The following is a 20742-nucleotide window of genomic DNA, read 5'->3' as shown; positions in this document are numbered from 1 at the left end:
ACTCCCCCAACATCGGGGGGGGGGGGGGGGGGGGGGGGGGAATTCCGGCATCTAGCCTGTCCAATCCCTTAAAAAGAAGGTGAAGCAGATTGAGAACAGAGCCAGTAGCATAAGTCCCAATGACAATCAAAGGAATGAATGATACACTTCCGTGATGTAATTTCTATGCATTTAGATGGTCTCTTTCAGAAGAACTACCAAATATAAAGCAGCGTTTGATATTAAAAGGCAAGCAAGAATGAAACCATTACAATATAGAAAGGATTCCACTGAAGAATACCGAGTGATTTTACTATTTCTTCATTTTTATTGATGGCATTTATCCCATGGTTTTGTTAATCATACAGTAATAAACATGGCTTTAATATTAAATTGTTCTCCTAATTATCCAAAGTCACCATAGTCCATTTAAATGAATATAAAAATATAGTTAATACTTTGTACAACACTGTTTTTGGTCCAAACAAAAGTGGATCACAAAAGCCAATACGCAAACTTTAAAGAGTTCCCAATTTTGTATATCAGAAAAGATGTTAAATGGATTCAGGCAACTTTGAATAATGAGATTTACATAATAAAATCTTCTAATAGACAATACTTAACAAAAAACATACCGCTAATAACAAAAAAAATAATTCAAGTTCACAGATTGGTTTTTGTCCAAGAATAGTAGATTGACTGAAAAATCATAGGATATGTACATAATAGTTTGTAATAAATGAAAAGTCAAAAAAGCAAAACAGATTTTAAAAAAGCACATGTTCTATGAATTGAAGACAGTTCATTTGAATGTCCTCCAAGTATGATTCATCAATCATTCTGCAGTCAGAAAACATCAGTGCACAATAGGCCATCCATTTAACATCTACACATTCACATACTTCACACATACCGCGATGAAATCTTTGCAGAATTATCAGCCCTATTTTCACTGATGCTCTTCAGTCTGTACAACCTTTCAGTAGAATTAGGTGGGTTATGAACAATATCTAGTGGTGCGGATGAAGAGGTATCAATGTACAAAGCCATTCACTTTGCAAGTTGTTTGTAGCCAGACCATGCCAAGTCCTTAACTAATGACACTGCTGGGTTCTCACCAAAAAAAAAAAAAAAAAAAAAATCTACAGTCCACCCATCACCAGGCAACTAAAAGCAGCGACCAATTATATGCATGTTCAAATGGTCCTAGGTAGATCTGATACAAGCCCAGAAGGAGGTACAACTCAATTATTAATGCAGGGCACCAGCTCTTTATGGAAAATACACTTTCAATAATTAGCTCTGCTTTTTAAAACAGCTGTAACAATTATTTCTTGCGTCTAACAGCAGTCTTTATCTTACGACCAGTAACGGTAGAACGACCACCAGACGTTGCAGAAAAAGGATTGGCGGCACCAACCCTATCCAAGAGAAAAGAAAAACAACAGTTACTGACCGACTTACATGTCAACCACTTAGTAGAGAGAAAAATACCTGTGCTCGTGTTTTTAGTTTCGAGATGCAGCGCGGAAACAGGCCCTTCGGCCCACTGAGACCGCACAGATCAGCGATCCCCCGCACACTTATACACTATCCTACACACACTTGGGCCAATTTACATTTATGCCAAGCCAATTAACCTACAAACCTGTACGTCTTTGAAGTGTGGGAGGAAACCGAGATCTCAGAGAAAATCCATGCGGTCACGGGGAGAACGTACAAACTCCGTACAGACAGCACCCGTAATCAGGATCGAACCCGAGTCTCTGGCGCTGCGCCACTGTTTTTGAAATCAACTTCACATTGGCAATGTAATTTGAATTTGCTTATTCTTGCTGTCGATTTTCCCAAAAATGTACACAGGTAAACGGAACTCATTATAACCACAAGGCTACAAGTGATCCAATTAGTTTGGAATAGATTGGGAAAAATCTTTTGCCCAGAGTAGGGGAATCGAGAACTAGAGGACATAAGTTTACAGTGAGGGGGGAAAGGTTTAATAGGAACCTGAGGGGCAACCTTTTTTTTTATACAAGGGTTGGTAGGTGTATGGAATGAGCTGCCGGAGGAGGTAGTACTCCCATTACATTTAAGGGACATTTGGATAGGTACATGGATAGGATAGGTTTAGAGGGTTATGGACCAAGGATTTAGAGGGTTATTGACCATTGGCAGGTGGGACTAGTGTAGATGGGGCATGTTGGCCGCCGTGGGCTAGTTGGGTGAAAAGGCCTATTTCCACGCAGTATGACAAATTCAAAAGTCAAGATTTTTGTTTCAAATCTCATTTAAATTGCGACGTTTTGAATCCTGAAGGAAGGAAAATTTAGGTCTTGTCGTTTGATAATAAAATAATTTAAACCCTGAAAATTTAAATCTGACCTACAACAGCATCCCATGCTTTCTTGAAGATTTTGTTTCATGCTGAGAAATACACCAGGCAAATACAATTCGCCAACTGAGCAGTCAAACCACTTACTCACCTGACGACCGTCTGTAAGTTTACTGCTTCAAACAACGATTGCAATTAACATGGATGCCTGACTGCAAACAATCAAGTAACTTCACGATTTTTTTTGGATCATTTAATTTCTAATTACTAATTAAATTTCTAATTGCACTAATTTCTAATTACTTATTGATTATCCACCATTTGTTAACAACCAAGAGAACATTAAGTTAATAGGTAAGTAAATGGCAGAGTCAAATATTGCCTTACTAATAGATATCCAAGATAGACACAAAAAGCTGGAGTAACTTAGCAGGACAGACAGCATCACTGGGTGACGTTTCGGGTCAAGACCCTTTATAATGAAGAAGGGTCTCGTCTCAACCCGAAACATCCCCCATTCCTGCTCTCCAGAGATGCTGCCTGTTACGCCAGCATTTTGTGTCTAACACTATACGATTCTAAATGTATTACTTTGATAATATCCTATTTCACACTATTAAGTAGCTGGTGTAAAGCATGAAGAAAACTTCAGAGAAGCACTCATTCACTTCACAAAATGTTCACACTTCGCATTGAGGTTCTTACCCAACGGGAAATGCAGGAGCTGGATTGAACTGAAAGCCGCTGGCTGGGGCAGACGGCTGGGGTGCTCCTGTTGAAGCCATTCCAAACTGAAATACCTCATTTGATGAATTGGTGGCACTGAAGTTATAACCAGGTCCACTGTTTCCAAACTGGAAGTTGTTACCTGCATATTAAACATTCAAGTTACTCTACAGCAGTTACTGCTTTTAGGAAGAACAAAACAGTACATCAAAGAAATATCAAGTAGTCTCTGGATTTCTGGCAACAGTTATAATAATTAATTGTCCAGGCATTAAAACAGTTCTTCATTTTTAGCAAGGACATTACTGTTTCAACCAAATACCTTTGTAAACAACATATGCTCACATTAAGTGAGTGATAGAGTGAGTCATAGAGTGATACAGCCTTTGGCCCAACTCGCCCATACAATGTCCCAGGTTCCTGTGCTTGCCTGTGCTTGGTCCATAACCCTCCAAACCTGGAATTATTTGAGGATGTTACTAGGAAAATAGACAAGGGAGAGAGCCAGTGGATGTAGTGTACCTGGACTTCCAGAAAGCATTTGATAAGGTCCCACATAGGTGCCATTTAGAACAGAGATGAGGAAAAACCTTTTCACCCAGAGAGTTGTGTATCAGTGGAATTCCCTGCCTTAGAAGGCGGTGGAGGCCATTTCTCTGGATGCTTTCAAGAGTGTTAGATAGAGCTCTTAAAGATAGCGGAGTCAGGGGATATGGTGAGAAGGCAGGAACGGGTACTGAATGTGGATGATCCGCCATGATCACAGTGGCTCGAAGGGCCGAGTGGCCTACTCCTGCACCTATTGTCTAAACATGTCCTATCCATGTACCTGTCCAATTGTTTCTTAAACGATGGGATAATCCCAGCCTCAACTACCTCCTCTGGCAGCTTGTTCCATACACCCTCTGTGTGAAAAAGTTACCCCTCAGATTCCTATTAAATCTTTTACCCTTCATCTTGAACCCATGTACTCTGGTCCTCGATTCCCCTACTCTGGCTAAAAGACTCCGTGCATCAACCCATACAACATTGTTTGCTGGCTGGCTCATTGTATTAGGGAAATTTATTTTGTCCTATCTGTCCCTGCCCTACCCTTTTCACAACTTTGTAACTAGTTTGTTTTTTCACTTTTCCAGTTTAAATAAAGCGACTTTCTCTGGTTGACTGGTGGTGTTCCGCAGGAGCTGGTGTTGGGTCCACAACCTTTCATGTTGTATATTAATGATTTAGACGATGGAATTCAAGGCTTTGCAGCCACGTTTATGGATGATACGAAAATTGGTGGAGGGGCAGGTAGTGTAGAGGAAGCACGCAGTCTGATTACCCTACACTGGGTAAAAGACTGTGCATTCGCACTACCAATTTCCCATATGCTTTTATAATGAGGTCCCCTCATTTGGAGTATTGTGAGCAGTTTTTGTCCCCATATCTGAGGAGGGATGTGCTGCCGTTGGAGAGGGTCCACAGGAGGTTTACGAGAATGATCCTGGGGATGACTGAGTTCACATAAGATGAGTGTTTGACAGCTCTGGGCCTGCACTTGCTAGAGTTTAGAAGTTTCAAGATTTAAGAGAGTTTATTGTCATGTGTCCCAGATAGGACAATGAAATTCTTGCTTTGCTTTCAGCACAACAGAATATTGCAGGCATAAATAATACAGAACAGATCAGTGTGTCCATATACCATTGAATATATATATACACACACACAAAAATTCAGGTTGAGTTTAATAGTCTGATGGCTGTGGGGAAGCAGCTATTTCTGAACCTGGTTGTTGCAGATTTCAGGCTCTTGTACCTTCTACCTGAAGGCAGCGGAGAGTTGCGTGTGTGGGCAGGATGGTGTGGGTCCTTGATGATGCTGCTGTCCTTTTTGAGGCAGCGACTGTGGTAGATCCCCTTGATGGTAGGGGATGAGGAGTGGGATTTCATTGAAAATTACCGAATAATGAAAGGCCTGGATAGAGCGGACATGGAGAGGATTTTTCCATTAGTGGGAGGAGAGTCTAGGACCAGAAGGCATAGCCCCAGAATAAAAGGTTGTACTTTGAGAAAGGAGATGAGGAGGAATTTCTTTAGTCAGAGGATTGTCAATCTGTAGAATTCATTGCCGTAGAAGGCAGCGGAGGCCAAGTCTTTTCGTATTTTTAAAGCGGATATTGATTAGTTCTTGATTAGTGTGTCAAAGGTTACAGGGAGAAGGCAGGAGAATGGGGTTGAAGGGAAAAATAGATTAGCCATGATTGAATGGCAGAGTAAAAATTATGAACCCGAAACATTAAATCTCTCCACAGATGCTGCCTGATTTACTAAATGTATCCTGCTGTATAGTTTTATGTTATAACATCATATAAGAAATGTTATAACAATTGTTATAACATTTCATTTGGCTCACGATTATTAAATTTCCTAAAACAATATATTTGTACATAAAAGTACTTCTGCATTTTTCACCACATTAAAAAATATGCTGTTGAAGGGAAATGTATAGGCAAGCGATGAGTATTGGCTCAATGCTCATGAAGGCTTGCCAGACGGAACCACCCTGCAGTCTGGATGCAGCAACATTGGCCCATCAGGTGTTGGGCAGTATGTTATACTGTGAAACGCACTGACAGATTTGAAATAAATATATATTTAATCCCACTTGGAATCGCACATCAATTACCTGTAACTGAGGCGATTGACTTGCAAGGAATTCATTGCCGCAGATTGCCTGTGGGGGCCAAGTTATTGGGTATTTTTAAAGTGCAGATTGTCAGATTCTTGATTAGCACGGGCGTCGGGGATTATGGGATTGAGAGGGAAAGATAGATCAGCCATAATTGAATGGCATGTAGACTTGATGGGGTAAGTGGCCTAATTCTGTTCCTATAACTTATGAACAAGCAATTGCCTGTCAAAGGCTATTTCCTATCAGGATAAATTTCATTTGCTTCTCTGGTCCGAACAAACAATAGTAAGGATCCTCCCAATGTAATGCTAGTGGACTTTTACTACAGGCACCCCATTACGAACAACTTCAATCCACTGTAGGGATCTCTGAAACGTCCTTGCTTTATAACATACTCACTAGCGTAGAATGGTATATTTTAATCATGCAAGCTACTTGAATGCCATTGCATTTCTCCAGACAAGAGTGGTTTCAAGTAAAGTTGCAACTTGAGGCAAATTTGGAACAGTTACTCAATTGGAATGTACTCACTCGAGGTAGATGAAGTCGAGCCAAATGTCGTTTGTGGCTTGGGTAGCTGTCCTCCGAATAGGGATGGTTGACTATTGGTAGATTGTGACCCAAAGGCAGGCTGCTGACAACCAGAAAATGCAAACGTAGGTGCACTTGGCAATCCAAAGGCAGCAGGTGGCTGGCTGCTGCTTTGTCCAAACACAGGGACCGGGGCTTGTGTATTGCCAAAGGCTGGGGCTTTGGCTGCAGTTGTAGAATTCAATCCAAAGGCAAAGATGGGGTTTGAAGAGCCACCTGCAAACCAGACCAAACAGTAAGTTACATAGAATCATATAGCATGGAAACAGGCCCTTCACACAAACGCATCTATGCCGATCAAACTGTACCTCGGTACACGTGACAATAAACTAAACTAAACATGCCCCATCTAATCTAGCTCCATTTATCCCCATTTGGCCCATATCCCTCTAAACCTATCCTATCCGTGTACCCGTCTCAGTGTCTTGTATCTATGCACGTCTTTTAAATGTTGTTATTGTACCTGTCTCACCTACCATCATTAAGTCTTGAAGCCGCTCTATAGGACATAGGTTAGGCCACATTTACAACATTGCATGCAGTGCTGGTCTCCCCATTACGAAAGTGAGTCATAGAATGATAGTGTGGAAACAGGCCTTTCACCCAAACCGCCCACACCGGCCAACAATGTCCCAACGGGGAGGCTGCATCCTGCGGGCATGAACATTGAATTCTCCCAATTTTGTTAGCCCTTGCTGTCTCCTCCCCTTCCTCAGCCCTCGGGCTGTCTCCTCCCCCATCCCTCAGCCCTAGGGCTCCTCCTCCTCCTTTTTCCTTTCTTCTCCCCGCCCCCCCACCCCCATCAGTCTGAAGAAGGGTTTCGGCCCGAAACGTTGCCTATTTCCTTCGCTCCATAGATGCTGCTGCACCCGCTGAGTTTCTCCAGCATTTTTGTGTACCTTCAATGTCCCAACTACACTCGTCCCACCTGCCTGCGCTTGGTCCATAACCCTCCAAACCTGTCCTATCCATGTATATGTCTAACTGCTTCTTAAACGATGGGATATTCCCAGCCTCAACTACAGTACATCCTCTGGCAGCTTGTCCCATACACCCACCACCCTTGTGTGAAAAGGTTACCCCTCGGATTCCTTTTAATCTTTTCCCCTTCACCATGAACCTATGTCCTCTGGTCCTCGATTCCACCCACTCTGGGCAAAAGATCCTGTACATCTACCCAATCTATTCCTCTCATGAACTTATACACCTCTATAAGATCACCCCTTATCCTCCTGCGCTCCATGGAATAGATCCAGCCTTCTCAAACTCTCCCTATAGCTCACACCCACTAGTCCTGGCAACATCCTCGTAAATCTTTTCTGAACCCTTTCAAGCTTGATATCTTTCCTATAACATGGTGCCCAGAACTGAACACAATATTCTAAATGCAGTCTCACCAACATCTTTTACAACTGCAACATGACCTCCCAACTTCTATACTCAATACTCTGAGTGATGAAGACCAAAGTGCCAAAAGCCTTTTTGACCACCTTATCTACCTGCGACTCGACCTTCAAGGAACCATGCACTTCTACTCCTAGATCCCTCTGCTCTACAACATTACCCAGAGTCCAACCAGTACACTTTTAAAAACATCCCACTTGGCCGATGTTCCTTTCCCATCTAATAACCTGCAGCGAGACAGGAGCAGGTTATTAGATGTGGGTGCAGTGGAGTTTCACCAGAATGCTGCCTGGATTTGACGGTTTCAGCTACAGGGAGTGATTGATTAAACTGGGATTGGTTTCTCTGGAACAACAGAAGTTGAGGGGATACTTGATAGAAGCACCGTATTTCCCGACAATGAAGACGCTATCTTTTACCTTAAAATAAGGCTTGAAAATGTACCTGCGTCTTGGAGGCAGAAGGTTAGATTGTTAGCCAAGAAAATAGACTTGGCTATCTCTCAGTAAAGCAACATCAAGGATAATGTTGCTGTACTGAGGGATAGCCAAGTCTATCCGTCATTGTTGGCAGCTGATTTAAAAGGACAGCGCCGCTGGGGTGAAGGGGAAAGAGTTCCTTTCACAGCGTGTGTGTAGTCAGCACAAAGTAGTAAACTTGTCTGGGCCGCCAGGGGTAAAGTTGCGGGTAGGGCAGGAGCGTTGAGAAGGAGGGGGCGTGGGATCATGCCAGCAACTCACTCAGTAGCTCGTGTGGGTGCGAGCGGCCGCCAGGACCGGACAGCGGAACCGGCCGCTACCTCAGCGCCTTCTGCCCGCCAGCCAGCCACGGTGTCCTTCAGCACAGGCACAACCGGTGGAGGTGGTGGTTGGCGGGTGTGTCTTTGACGCAGGTGCGTCCTCATTGCCGGGAAATACGGTATATAAAATTATGAGAGGCATAAATAGGACAGGCAGGCAGAACCATTATCCCAGGGTGGAAATGTCCACCACTAGAGGGCATAGCTACAAGATATAACAGAGAAAGTATAACGGAGATGTGTTGGGCAATTTTCTTTAATACACAGATGGTGGTGGGTGCCTGAAACGCATTGCCAGGAGTAGTGGTGGAGGCAGATATGATAGTGGTGTTTAAGCAGCTATTGTCTCGGCACATGGCTTTGCAGGAAGCAGAGTTGATATGGATACTTGCAGGCAGACGAGATCAGTTCAGCTGGGGATTGTTGGGCATAAACATTTTGTGCCCGTTCTGTGCTGCACTGTTCTATGCTATGTACCTCCTCTGTCCGCTTGTTCCATACACATAATGCCATTTAGGCTCCTAGAAAATCTTACCCCTCTCACCTTGAGAACCCACGGGCTCTGGTTCTTGATTCCCCTATCTTGGGTAAAAGGCTTTGTGCATTCAACCTAGCAATTCCCCTCATGATTTTATACTCCTCGAAAAGATCACCCCTTGGCCCTCTGTGCTCCTAAGAATAAAGTCCCAGCATGCCCAAGATGGACACAAAAAGCTGGAGTAACTCAGCGGGGCAGGCAGCATCTCTGGAGGGAAGGAGCGGGTGACGTTTCGGGTCGAGGCTTCTTCAGACTGAAGAAGGGTCTCGACACGAAACATCACCCGTTCCTTCCCTCCAGAGATGCTGCCCGCCCCGCTGAGTTACTCCAGCTTTTTGTGTCCATCTTCGGTTTAAACCAGCATTTGCAGTTCCTTCCTATACATCTAGCATGTCCAATCTCTACCTACAGCTCAGGCCCTCACATCCTTGTAAAACCTCTCTGCACTCTTTCCAGCTGAAAAGATACTTCAGCAACTAACCTTACGATGACTTAACTCCTTTCCTTTATGCTCAAGCACGATTCCTAGATTTTGTGGACTTTATGAATGTATGAAGGTTAGCAAAAGGATTGTAATTTTCTGCATTCTTTCTATAACACAATATTTTTTTCCCCCTCACAAAAACTCCAATAAAAGAAACTACTGGCAAATGAATGATTCTTCCCCTTGCACCTCTGTCAGTCGTAAAACTGCATTGAGTGCAATGTTACATAATCTTCTGTTGCTAGCTTTATTCATTCTTAGAAAGTAAATGAAATCATAAGTTCAAGGTGCAGAAGAATAAGGCCATTCGGCCCATCAATGTCAACTCCATTCAATCATGGCCTAGTGCCTTCAAACGCTCATCAATCCTAACCACAACTAAGATTTTCCCCAATCTATTCTCAATGTCCCCAAATTGGGCAGTGGTTGACAAAAGTGAAATTACAAATACATCAGCCAAATTTATTTCACAAAGAAATGGCCTAGGATCGAAGGCTATAATTATCAGACCTTCCATTCTCTGATAATACAGTCACTCTCCTTAGAATATGGAAAGATGGGACTTGAACAGTTGAAATAAAAAATTCTAAGGATCTTTATGTGATTTACAAAAGAAATCTTCAATATGTCTATTACATTTCCATATGTTTACAAGCCACGAGAATGGTAGGTCATTAGTACGAGTGATTAGTACGGGTGTCAGGGGTTATGGGGAGAAGGCAGGAGAATGGGGTTAGGAGGGAGAGATCGATCAGCCATGATTGAATGGCAGAGTAGACTTGAATGGCCTATTCTGCTCCTATCACTTATGAACGAATGAGGAAGAGTTTGGACAGATTTACCTGTGGAATTAGAAGTTGTAGTTGAAGCTCCAAAAGCGAAGACAGATGAAGTTGCAGTGTTGTTGCTGGGTGCAGAGCCAAATGGGAACGGTACAGTCGGAGCCCCTGTACTTGATGTACTGGCAGCTGACGCATCTTGTGACCCAAATAAAAATGGCTGGCTTGCAGGAACAGTCGATTCAGAACTGTTTCCAAGGTTGCTGCCACTCGCCGGGGCACCGGCCTGCCCAAATAGAAAGGGTGCGCTTGCTGTGGGCGCTGAACTACCAAATATAACTGAAGGTGTGGCGTCCCCCACATTTGTTCCAGCAGATGTGGAAGAACTGCTGCCAAATACGTTGAAATGCGGCTTTGTAACATCTTGTTCTACAACATGGAGGAGGAAAGAAATAACATTAACTTACAATTCACGCACCTTCACCACTACTTTTGCACAATTGTTACTGAGCTGTTGATATGATTTTGATGCAACACAGCTAATGATGCAATTATTCTGAAGATTAATAAGATGCTCACTAAAGCAATCACACATTACAATAACTCCACTCTTTTAAATCTCTACTCCTTTGTAAGTTGTAGATGGCGTGACTGTAATCATTGTGTCTTTCTGCTGACTGGTTAGCACGCAACACAAACTTTTCACAGTACCTCAGTACACATGACAATAAACTAAACTCAACTCAAAAAGTCACAAAGTGAACTTTATTATTGCACATGCAGATAAGCACATTGAATTTACAAATAAACACACCTGAACCTGGATTCAACTGTGATCAATTTTCATGTTGTGTGACATGGTACTGTTGGGCTACAAACGGTCTTTCTGCAAAACGGTGGCGCAGCGGTAAATATAAATTGTCCCTAGTGTGTGCAGGATAGTTTTAGTGTGCAGGTATCGCTGTTCGGCACGGACTCGGTGGGTCAATGGGCCTGTTTACGTGCTGTATCTCTAAACTAAACTAGGTGCAAATACAAATTATGGTTATAGAAGTGTACAGCACAGAAGCAAGGCCATTTGTCCACACCAAAAGGGAATATAATAAATCAGATTTAATAGCGTACATCCTCCTACATCAATGGGTTATCATTTGTTTTTGTCAAGGTTGTATTGCAAATGCGAAAGCTCCAATTTCCTATAAAGGACAGCTGGGAAATCTGGGCAAGAAAATTCACAACAGATTTAAATCTGGTTCAGCAATTTTATTAATTTCAATGGAGAGGAACAACTCCAAGGCCTTATTTACTTGAATTATTTTAATTTAAATTGATCAATTAACTTAAATGTATTTCAAGAGTTAGATTTAGCTCTTAGGGCTAAGGGAATCAAGGGATATGGGGGGAAAGCCGGAATGGGGTACAGATTTTGGATAATCAGCCATGATCATGTTGAATGGCTCGAAGGGCCTACTCTTGCACCTATTTTCGATGTTTCTATGTATTTAAATGTAAACATTTTCTAAAGTTTAAGAGTTTAAATGCATTCATGAAAAAAATTCATGGATTTAAACTATGTTTCAATGTTCCTACGTTCATAAGTTCCAGGAGCAGCATGAGGTCATTCAGCCCATTAAGTTCACTGTCATTCAATCATGGTTGATATATCTTTCCCTCTCAACCCCATTCTTCTGCCTTCTCCCCGTAGCCCCTGACACCCTGAATATTATGAACATCGTTGTAATTTCTCAGGAAATCAAAGGAGAAATCACAAGAACTAACATGAATATGAGCTGCTTGAATATATTATGCAAGATACTTTTTGTCCCACTGGGTCAACAAAGGTGTTTTAATGATATATTTAGCCATAATTGCTGCTCTAAATATTATCTCACTTACACAAAACATATAAATTGAATTCCTTTACAAAATAAATTGCAATTAAGGAATTTAAAATAATTTTTAAAAGTTTGTTAATTTAGCTGCCATCTTAATTACATCTTGCCTGATTAGTATCTAGAAAGTGGTTTGATTCATGGCACTGCACATTGATAAATTATTTTTGTAGGATTCCGCAGGAAGGTTTCACTAACCACTTGTAGAGCCCGCTCCACCCTGCCTATGGCCAAGCAACTGCTAGAACCACAAGTTTGCGCGCCGTCGGCGATCCAATCCCAGCTCCAAAGCTGCCGCGACATACAAAGAAAATACTATGATAAAACCATATGCTTCAACCGCTCAACAAGGGACAGGTTGTCCGCTTACAGTCGCTCAGAGGCAATGACCGCCTCGGAGTCAACCGTGGAGCCACGCTCCTACCTGGTCAGTGTTGACAACGGCATCTATCGACGCACCCACCAACACCTCCTCCCGGTTAATGAACCGGCAACTCCACGTCCTTACCCTGGCCAGCCTGTCGGGCTTCCCTCACGCTCCGCGAATGCCACTCCAGCGACTCCTCTACTGGTGCCAGCGCCACCCTGCCTTCCCCAGTGCCCCCATCTCCACCAGTGTCTTCTCCTCCACGTTCACCCGATAAGGGGCTCGTTTCCTCACAGAAGGATGAGGCGCACGAGGGGTACTACCGTATACGTGCAGGTCGTGTCTGCAGGCCAAACCCGCTGATTGGAAAGTTCACCGGCTATACTTGAACTGTGCATGACCCGTTTTGTTTTATGTGCTCACATATGCACAAGCAGGTACAAGTAAAATAAGAAATGCTCACACCTTATACTGGTGTTTTACAATATATACTCCACTACCCACTCTATATCTGCTTTGCTTCTTTAAGAGGAAGGATGTAGATTAACCCCGATTAATCCAAGCCATTTATAATCTCCACTACACATATATGCATGCCACCCATTAAATGGTACTACGGTACTACATTAACAAGGTCAGCCAGCTCTCAGAAGCCACGCCGAGCTGGATATGAATGGCTGGCAGTTTAAATGTTCCGGATTACTTATGGAATAAAGACTAATCTTTTACCATGTATGTTGTCGTGGATCATTCACAAACACCACTTCTCCTAACAATACGATCCCACCACCAGTCAACATCTCCCCCCACACTTGCCACAGAGACCACTCTCTTCAGGCTGCTCATTCATTCCCCACCCACCCCCCCCTCCCGGTCTCCCTGCCACATTCTCCTCAGTCACAGGAGGTGCAACACCTGTCACTACATCACCTCCTATCCTTCACCTCCATTCAGCAATATAAACTTTGACAGCACCATCTCCCACCTCATCTACTGTATCTGTTGTTATAGATGTGGACTCATACATCGACGAGATTAAACGTAGACTGGGCGATCGTTCCGCTGAACACCTTCGCTCAGCCCGCTTGAACCTACCTGATCTCCCGGTTGCTAAACACTTTAATTCTGCTTCCCATTCCCACACAGACCTTGCTGTCCAAGGCCTCCTCCATTGTCAGAGTGAGGCTAAACGCAAATTGGAGGAACAGCACCTCATATTTTGCTTGGGCTGCTTACAGCCCAGTGATATGAATATTGATTTCTCTGAGGTACACAAAATAGCTGGAGAAACTCAGCGGGTGCAGCAGCATCTATGCAGCGAAGGAAATAGGCAACGTTTCAGGCCGAAACCCTTCTTCAGACTGATCGGGGGTTCTGACTTCAGGTAGCCCCGACATTCCCTCTCTCTCTCTTTCTCTCTCTCTCTCTCTCTCTCTCTCTCTCTCTCTCTCTATCCCTCCTCCACAAGTCGCACCAGCTTCTCGTTTTCACCCGACAAATGGCCTGTTTCTTTTATCGATACTTTTTTGCATGTCTTTCATTCATTGTTTTTTATCCCTCAACATCATCGTTTATATCTAGTTTCCTTTTCCTGTGACTTTGAGTCTGAAGAAGGGTCTCGACCCAAATCGTCACACATTCCTACTCTCCAGAGATGCTGCTTGTCACCCGCTGAGTTGCTCCAGCTTTTTGTGTCTATCTTCAGTTTAAACCAGCATCTGCAGTCTCTTTCTACCCATCACCAACCCTTACTCCTTCTGTCACCTACTTCCCACCCCACCTGCCTGTATCCATCTACTCACCATCCATCCCTCCGATTCTACACTTCACTCCTCTCCATCAGATTGCATCATTCAAAACCTTTTGCCTTCTCCACTTATCACCTCCAGCTTTGTGACTATCTCCACCTTTCTCATCCGCTAATCAACCCCTCTTTCTGGATCCACTTGTTACTTGCCAGATGTTGCACCACCTGTTCCTTCACCTCTTTCTAACAGCTATTCCCCATCCACTCCAGTCTTGAACAAGCATCCAGTCCTGAAACTTTGTCTGTCCATTTCGCTACACAGATGTTGCTTGTCCTGCTGAGTTCCTCCAGAAGTTTGTTTTTTGCTGAAGCTTCCAGCATCCTAACTCTACACTCCCCAGACAGGCCATGAGAAACAATCTGACTGCAGGTCATAAAGAGTCATACAGTGTGGAAACAGGCCCTTCGGCCCAACTTGCCCACACCGACCAACAGTCCCACCACCTGTCTGCTTTGGCCTATATTCCTCTGAACCTGCCTGTTTCTTAAACCTTGGGATAGGCCCTGCCTCAAACCTCCTCTGGCAGCTTGTTCCATACCCCCAACACCCTTTGTGTGAAAAAATATTTTCCCCTTCACCTCAAACCTATGTCCTCTGGTCCTCGATTCACCTGCAAGACACTCTGTGCATCCACCCGAGCTATTCCTCTCATGATTTTGTATACATCCATAAGACCTCTATACACCTCATCCTCCTGCAATCCAAGGAATAGAGTCCTAGCCTGCACAACCTCCCCCTATAGCTCAGTCCCTCGTGTCCTGACAACACCCTGGCAATTCTTCTCCGAACCCTTTCATACACCCAGAATCACTGATATTTAAGTGGAAAAAACCCCACTACTTTAAAATTACATCCAGCTTATGTAAATTACATTACAATAAAATGTTATTTTTACCTATTTAATGAAGGCCACATTTAAATAAACATGACACGGTAAGTATGCCAGCATATGGGAAAATATCAAAGGTATGGAGCCCCTGGGGACAGAGTAGACAATCAGATCAACTATATCTGATCTTAGCACATCCTGTACTTCTGTGCTCAGGGAAGGGTCTGGAACGCAGACATGCAAGCCAACACTTCTATCAGTTGGCTGCCAGCATGATGTAACACATTCTGTTGTGGTAGGGTCACCTAGACCACACATAGGCTACATAGAGAATCAGATAGACAGGTCAACAAATTCAAGTAAGAGATCATTCATCTTTGGAATTCTACTTCAGTCGGCTGTGGATGTAGGTTCACTGGCGTCAGTCGTAGCTAAAATCAATAGACACCAGGCAATGAGAGGGCATGGAGATTGGACAAAACAGCGCATCGCTATCATGTCTGCATGATTATTCTGCGAGTCACAAATCTGAGATTTGTATTTGGGAAATAAACAGGCTGAAATTAATTGAGCAAAAACTTTTATTTCATGTTGTTGATGTCGTTTTGAGGATACAATTATGCAAAATTGTTTTTCAATTAAACCAAACAAAAAGATAGTCTTCGTTTAGTTTATTGAAAGTTAATTGTTCTAATAAATTATTTTGGGTGTGAAGGAGACAACCTTCAACTAGTTTATTGATTAAAAACAAAACTAAATTTAGATGCTGAAGATCCCAATTTGCCAGGCTAAGTTATAGCAACATTTGTTCCAGATTAAAGACCAGCAGTTGTGTTCTATCTCCAATGGAGATAGTTCTGCAACTCCAATGGTGTTTAGAAGGATGAGGGGACCCCTCATTGGAATTTACCGAATAGTGAAAGGTCTAGATAGAGCAAATGTGGAGATGTTTCCACTAGTGGAGGAGTACAGGGCCAGATGCTATAGCCTCAGAATAAAAGGACGTATCTTTAGAAAGGAGATGAGAAGGAATATCTTTCGGCAGAGGGTGGTGAATCCGGGGTATTCATTGTCACAGGCCGCTGTGGAGGTCGTTAATGGATATTTTTTTTTACGGTGGAGATTGACAGATTCTTGATTATTACCGATGTCAGGGGTTATGATGGAATATGCACAATTGTGAAGAGCTTTAGAACGGCCAAAGACAAATTGGTAGATTGGTGAAGTGTTCATTGATGAGCCACAAGGAGAATGTTAGATGACAGATTTTGAAAGGGAGAATCAGAGGACATATGTACCAGATATAAAGTTGAAAGGAGCAGCAAAACATGGGGTTACAGAAATGTAAAGTTGTAACAGGTGAAGAAAAAGCTGATAAAGATCAGATCCTAGGTTTTATCAAGTTGACACGAATCATAATCATACTTTATTAGCCAAGTATATTTTGCAACATACGAGGAATTTGATTTGCCATGCAGTCATACCATTAAAAAGCAACAAAACACACAATACATTTTAACATGAACATCCACCACAGTGACTCCTCCACATTCCTCACTGTGATGGAAGGTGACAGTTTCAATCTCTTACAACTAAGAGATTGAAGGACAATATTTTTACTCAGTGGGTTATTATGGAATGAACATTTATTTGTTCAAAGGATGTAGGGAGTGCTGGCCATTTTTAATTACTGCTGAACTGATGAAGTGGTTAAGATTCAATCATATTGGTGGGTTTAAGGAGTTAGAGTTATACAGCATGGAAACAGACCACTCAGCCCAACTTGCCCACCGACCAACATCTACACGAGTCCCACATGTCTGCGTTTGTTAAACATTAATAATTGTTTCTTAAACATTAAAATAGTCCCTGCCTCAACAACCTCCTCTGGCAGCTCGTTCCATACAAACACCACTCTTTGTAATGAAAAAGTAACCCCTCAGATTCCTACTAAATCTTTCCCCCCTCACCTTAAACCTATGTCCTGTGGTTCTCAATTCCCCTACTCTGGGCAAGGGACTCTGTGCATCTGCCCGATCTATTCCTCTCATGATTTTATACACCTCTATAAGATCACCCTCATCCTCCTGTGCTCAAAGGAATATAGTTCCAGCCTGCTCAATCTCTCCCTGCAGCTCAGACAGAGTCCTAGCAACATCCTCGTAAATCGAGTGACATAGATACCAGGCCGGGCAAAAAAGACACATTTTCTTTGGAAGATATTGGAGAAATATGTGGGTCTTTACAAAAAAAAAAAGTAGTTTCATCCTTAACACCATCTTTCTTTTTAATTCCAGATTTAATTCATTGCTTCAATTTAAATTCCCCTGCTCCAGGATGGAGATCAGATTTCCTGTTGCTGGATAAATGGTCCAGATCTCCAACTATTAATTAAGGAATTTAACTGCAACCCCCTCAACAACAATGCCCATCGGAAACAAAGGAGGAAGAATATGTTTGTTTTTTTCGAAAGCCATAAATCTATGATTAAATGTTAGTTTTAAACAAATGTAGGGAACATTGGCCAAGCAAATATTACTAATCATAGGAAACAGTTGGGAGTGGTTTCAAGATTCCTTCGTGAGCTCAAAATGTACAGCGTTGTTTAGTTCAGTTTATTGTCACGTGTACCGCGCCAGTGAAAAGCTTTTATTGCGTGCTAACCAGTCTGTGGAAAGTCTATAATAATTACAATTGAGCCATCCACAGTGTACAGATACATCATAAAAGAATTATGTTTAGTGCAAGATAAGGTCCAGTAAATGTGGATTAAAGATAGTCCAAGGGTCTCCAATGAGGAGACACACAGCTCAATAATTAAGGGTTATCCCGTTGGAGAAGACATATTTTTGATAGTAGGGGAGACTGTTCCATAATGCCATGGCCAACACCAAGTCCCAAAAGCAGATTAGGTGGCTCTAATTAGAAATATGGGACTTTGCACATGAGTTGGTCAGTATACTCGCCATGTTCCAACTGCGATTTATTTTAAAGATTCAGAAGATTTGAGCATTGCTGGTAAGATCAACATTTATTTGCCCAATGGCTTGATTCAGAGTCGCTAACCATTTAGATGTGTGTCTGGGGTCACATTGCTCAGACTCGTTAAGAACAGCAAAAGGATAGTCACAATTCATGTATGGTTTTAATGATCATTCGGTAGATTCGATGCGACAACTTTATTTATCCCAGGAGGGAAATTGGTCTGCCAACTCATAAAACACAAGAAGATACATGAAACATGAAATTAAAGAGGCGAGTGGAAAGTCCAGGATTGGGGATGTGCAAAGATTGGGGAGGGGGAAGAAGAGTCAGTCTACCCCACGACAGAAGAGGGGTTCATGATTATTGCTATTAATACTATTTTTCATTGGAATTTATTTAACTAGCCAAATTTAAATTCCAAGCTACAATGGTGCAATCTGAACTGGGATCCGTAGTTCAGGCCTCAGATTTACATGCTCAGTAGCATAAGCATCAAGCGATAACATGCAGAGTGCTCACTGACTGCAAAGTGCTTTGCTGTATTCTGAAATTTGCTATATAACTATATAACAAGTTTTTCCATTTCATTGTGGAGGAAGAAACTGCAGATGCTGGTTTTAACCAAAGATAGGCACAAAAAGCTGGAGTAATCCAGCAGGTCAGGCAGCTTCTCTGGAGGAAAGGAATAGGTGACGTTTTGGGTTGAGACACTGTACTTGAAACGTCACCTATTGCATTTCTCCAGAGATGCTGCCTGACCAGGTGAATTACTGCAGCTTTTGGTGTCTATCTTTTTTATTTCATTCTTAAATTAATAATTTCTTACCTGAAGTATTTATTGTAGCGCCAAACATAGATCTCATCTCTGGTTTCTCGGCTGATTTAACCACGTTGAAAGCAAATCCAGATTTAGGTTCTGGTTTTGGTATATCAGACGACAACGCTGATTCTTTGGTTTGCTCCGGTGGTTTAAAAGGTTCTGACTGCGGCTGTGCTTCAACGCCCTTCTTACCAAATGCAAATGGCGCAGAGCTTAAAGAGTCTTGTTTTTCATCTGGTTTCCCAAACATAAAAGTTGAAGCAGCTACAGGTTCCTTGTCTGTCTTGCCGAACTTAGCCCTATTCTCGATCCCTCCATCCTTTCTATCTGTTTCATCAAGCTCAAACTGCACTGCTGGGATCTCTTTCTTCTCCTCAGCCCCAAACTTAAAACCACCCTGTGTACTCTTGCTCTCAGGTTGAACATTTGTTCCGCTGGCATCAAATTTAAAACCACCAAATAGCACGTCGTTTTTCTTATTTTGCTGACTTGTATCCGAACCAACAAACTTGGTAGCAGTTGAAGCTGAAGCTGGGCTGCCACCAAAGGCGAAGTTGAACCCAGATGTATTTTTTGAATTATTCTCTTTATTTCCATCTGTAGTTTTCTCTGTTGAATTAACTCCAAATCTGAAGCCTCCAGTGGCCTCAAACTTAAGTCCTCCAAAGGCACCAGTTGATGTATTAGAATCAGACGCACCAAATTTAAAACCACCCTGATTTCCAAACTTAAATTCCGGAGCACCATTGGTACTTTGCGAAGAGTCTGTTGTTGACGACTGGATGCCAAATACGAATGACGAAGTAACTGCTGGTACCGCAGAAGAATCGGACTCTGCACAAGAAAGAAATAATGTAAACCACTAAAATGTCCAACTAAATCATCAGTCAAGAATGAATACAGATCATTCAATACAGATCTTTAAAGTTCAGGCAATATCAAGCAATACCCTGGAAGTATCACAGACGTTCTCTAAAGGGGTTAAAAAAAATGTGGAATGTGTACCTCCAGTATGGACAGGTAATGAATTAATTAAGTTAGCTACAACTGATCAGCAAATTGCACTATCGGGTACAATAGTAGATAAAAAATACAAGAACTACAGTAATTCTACATTCCTGCTCTGAGTAAAAATACAAACGAAAAAATGTCCTAAACATAGCTAATAAAAATTGTCAAAGATTGAGATATCAAAAGAGGAGTCATATATTTACACAGATGTCAAATTGGAGGATTGGGATCAATTTAATGTTTCGCAACAAATGAAGAAATTGATTTAAGGGAACAGAAATAAGTGTATTAAAGTAAATGTGCAAGGAAAATAGAAGAATATAAAAGAGTCTACAAATATATCACCATAAAATAATTAGTGAAGAGTAGAAGATTACAATCAGAAGTGGGGACATTCATAATAGGAGGCAGGGAAATAATTTATTTTAACAATTAACTTAATTCTGACTTCCAATAGGTGAAAACCAAAATATGGAGATTGGTAGATGTTTATTGGCAACCTCCTTCAGGATCAGCAATAAATACCTATACACTGGAACAGATTGAAATATTTAAGCCTTTGGAACATATAGTTGCAACACTTAAAAATCATTAAAGCAATATGTTTCAGGCTAGTATACATCAAGGAAGGAAGGCAGACCAGGGTCATTAACCTTAAATACTGAATGTCTTTTAGAACTTGCTTACTTTATTAACTGTTAAAAGAGATCTTAACTGCTCAGCTG

At 42.1% G+C, this 20742-nt stretch overlaps 1 protein-coding gene across 3 annotated transcripts in view; it reads right to left on the bottom strand.

Moving 5' to 3' along the window:
- Nucleotides 1-284: 284 nt before the first annotated feature.
- The window catches only part of nup153 (nucleoporin 153), a 61626-nt gene continuing 41168 nt past the window's right edge, over nucleotides 285-20742 (bottom strand). For all 3 annotated transcript variants that reach the window (XM_033013881.1, XM_033013885.1, XM_033013893.1), the window contains exons 18-22: nucleotides 19013-19840; nucleotides 10369-10734; nucleotides 6242-6517; nucleotides 3017-3179; nucleotides 285-1400 (exon numbers count right to left, since the gene is read on the bottom strand). In XM_033013881.1, the coding sequence (XP_032869772.1) occupies nucleotides 1307-1400; nucleotides 3017-3179; nucleotides 6242-6517; nucleotides 10369-10734; nucleotides 19013-19840 (1727 nt within the window). In that variant the 3' untranslated portion in view covers nucleotides 285-1306. The remainder of the gene's footprint in view (nucleotides 1401-3016; nucleotides 3180-6241; nucleotides 6518-10368; nucleotides 10735-19012; nucleotides 19841-20742) is intronic.

The sequence above is a fragment of the Amblyraja radiata genome, chromosome 2 (assembly GCF_010909765.2).
Source record: "Amblyraja radiata isolate CabotCenter1 chromosome 2, sAmbRad1.1.pri, whole genome shotgun sequence".
NCBI classification, from domain to species: Eukaryota; Metazoa; Chordata; class Chondrichthyes; order Rajiformes; family Rajidae; genus Amblyraja; species Amblyraja radiata.
The sequence above is the reverse complement of the archived record's forward strand: the minus strand, read 5'-3'. Positions and strand labels throughout refer to the sequence as shown.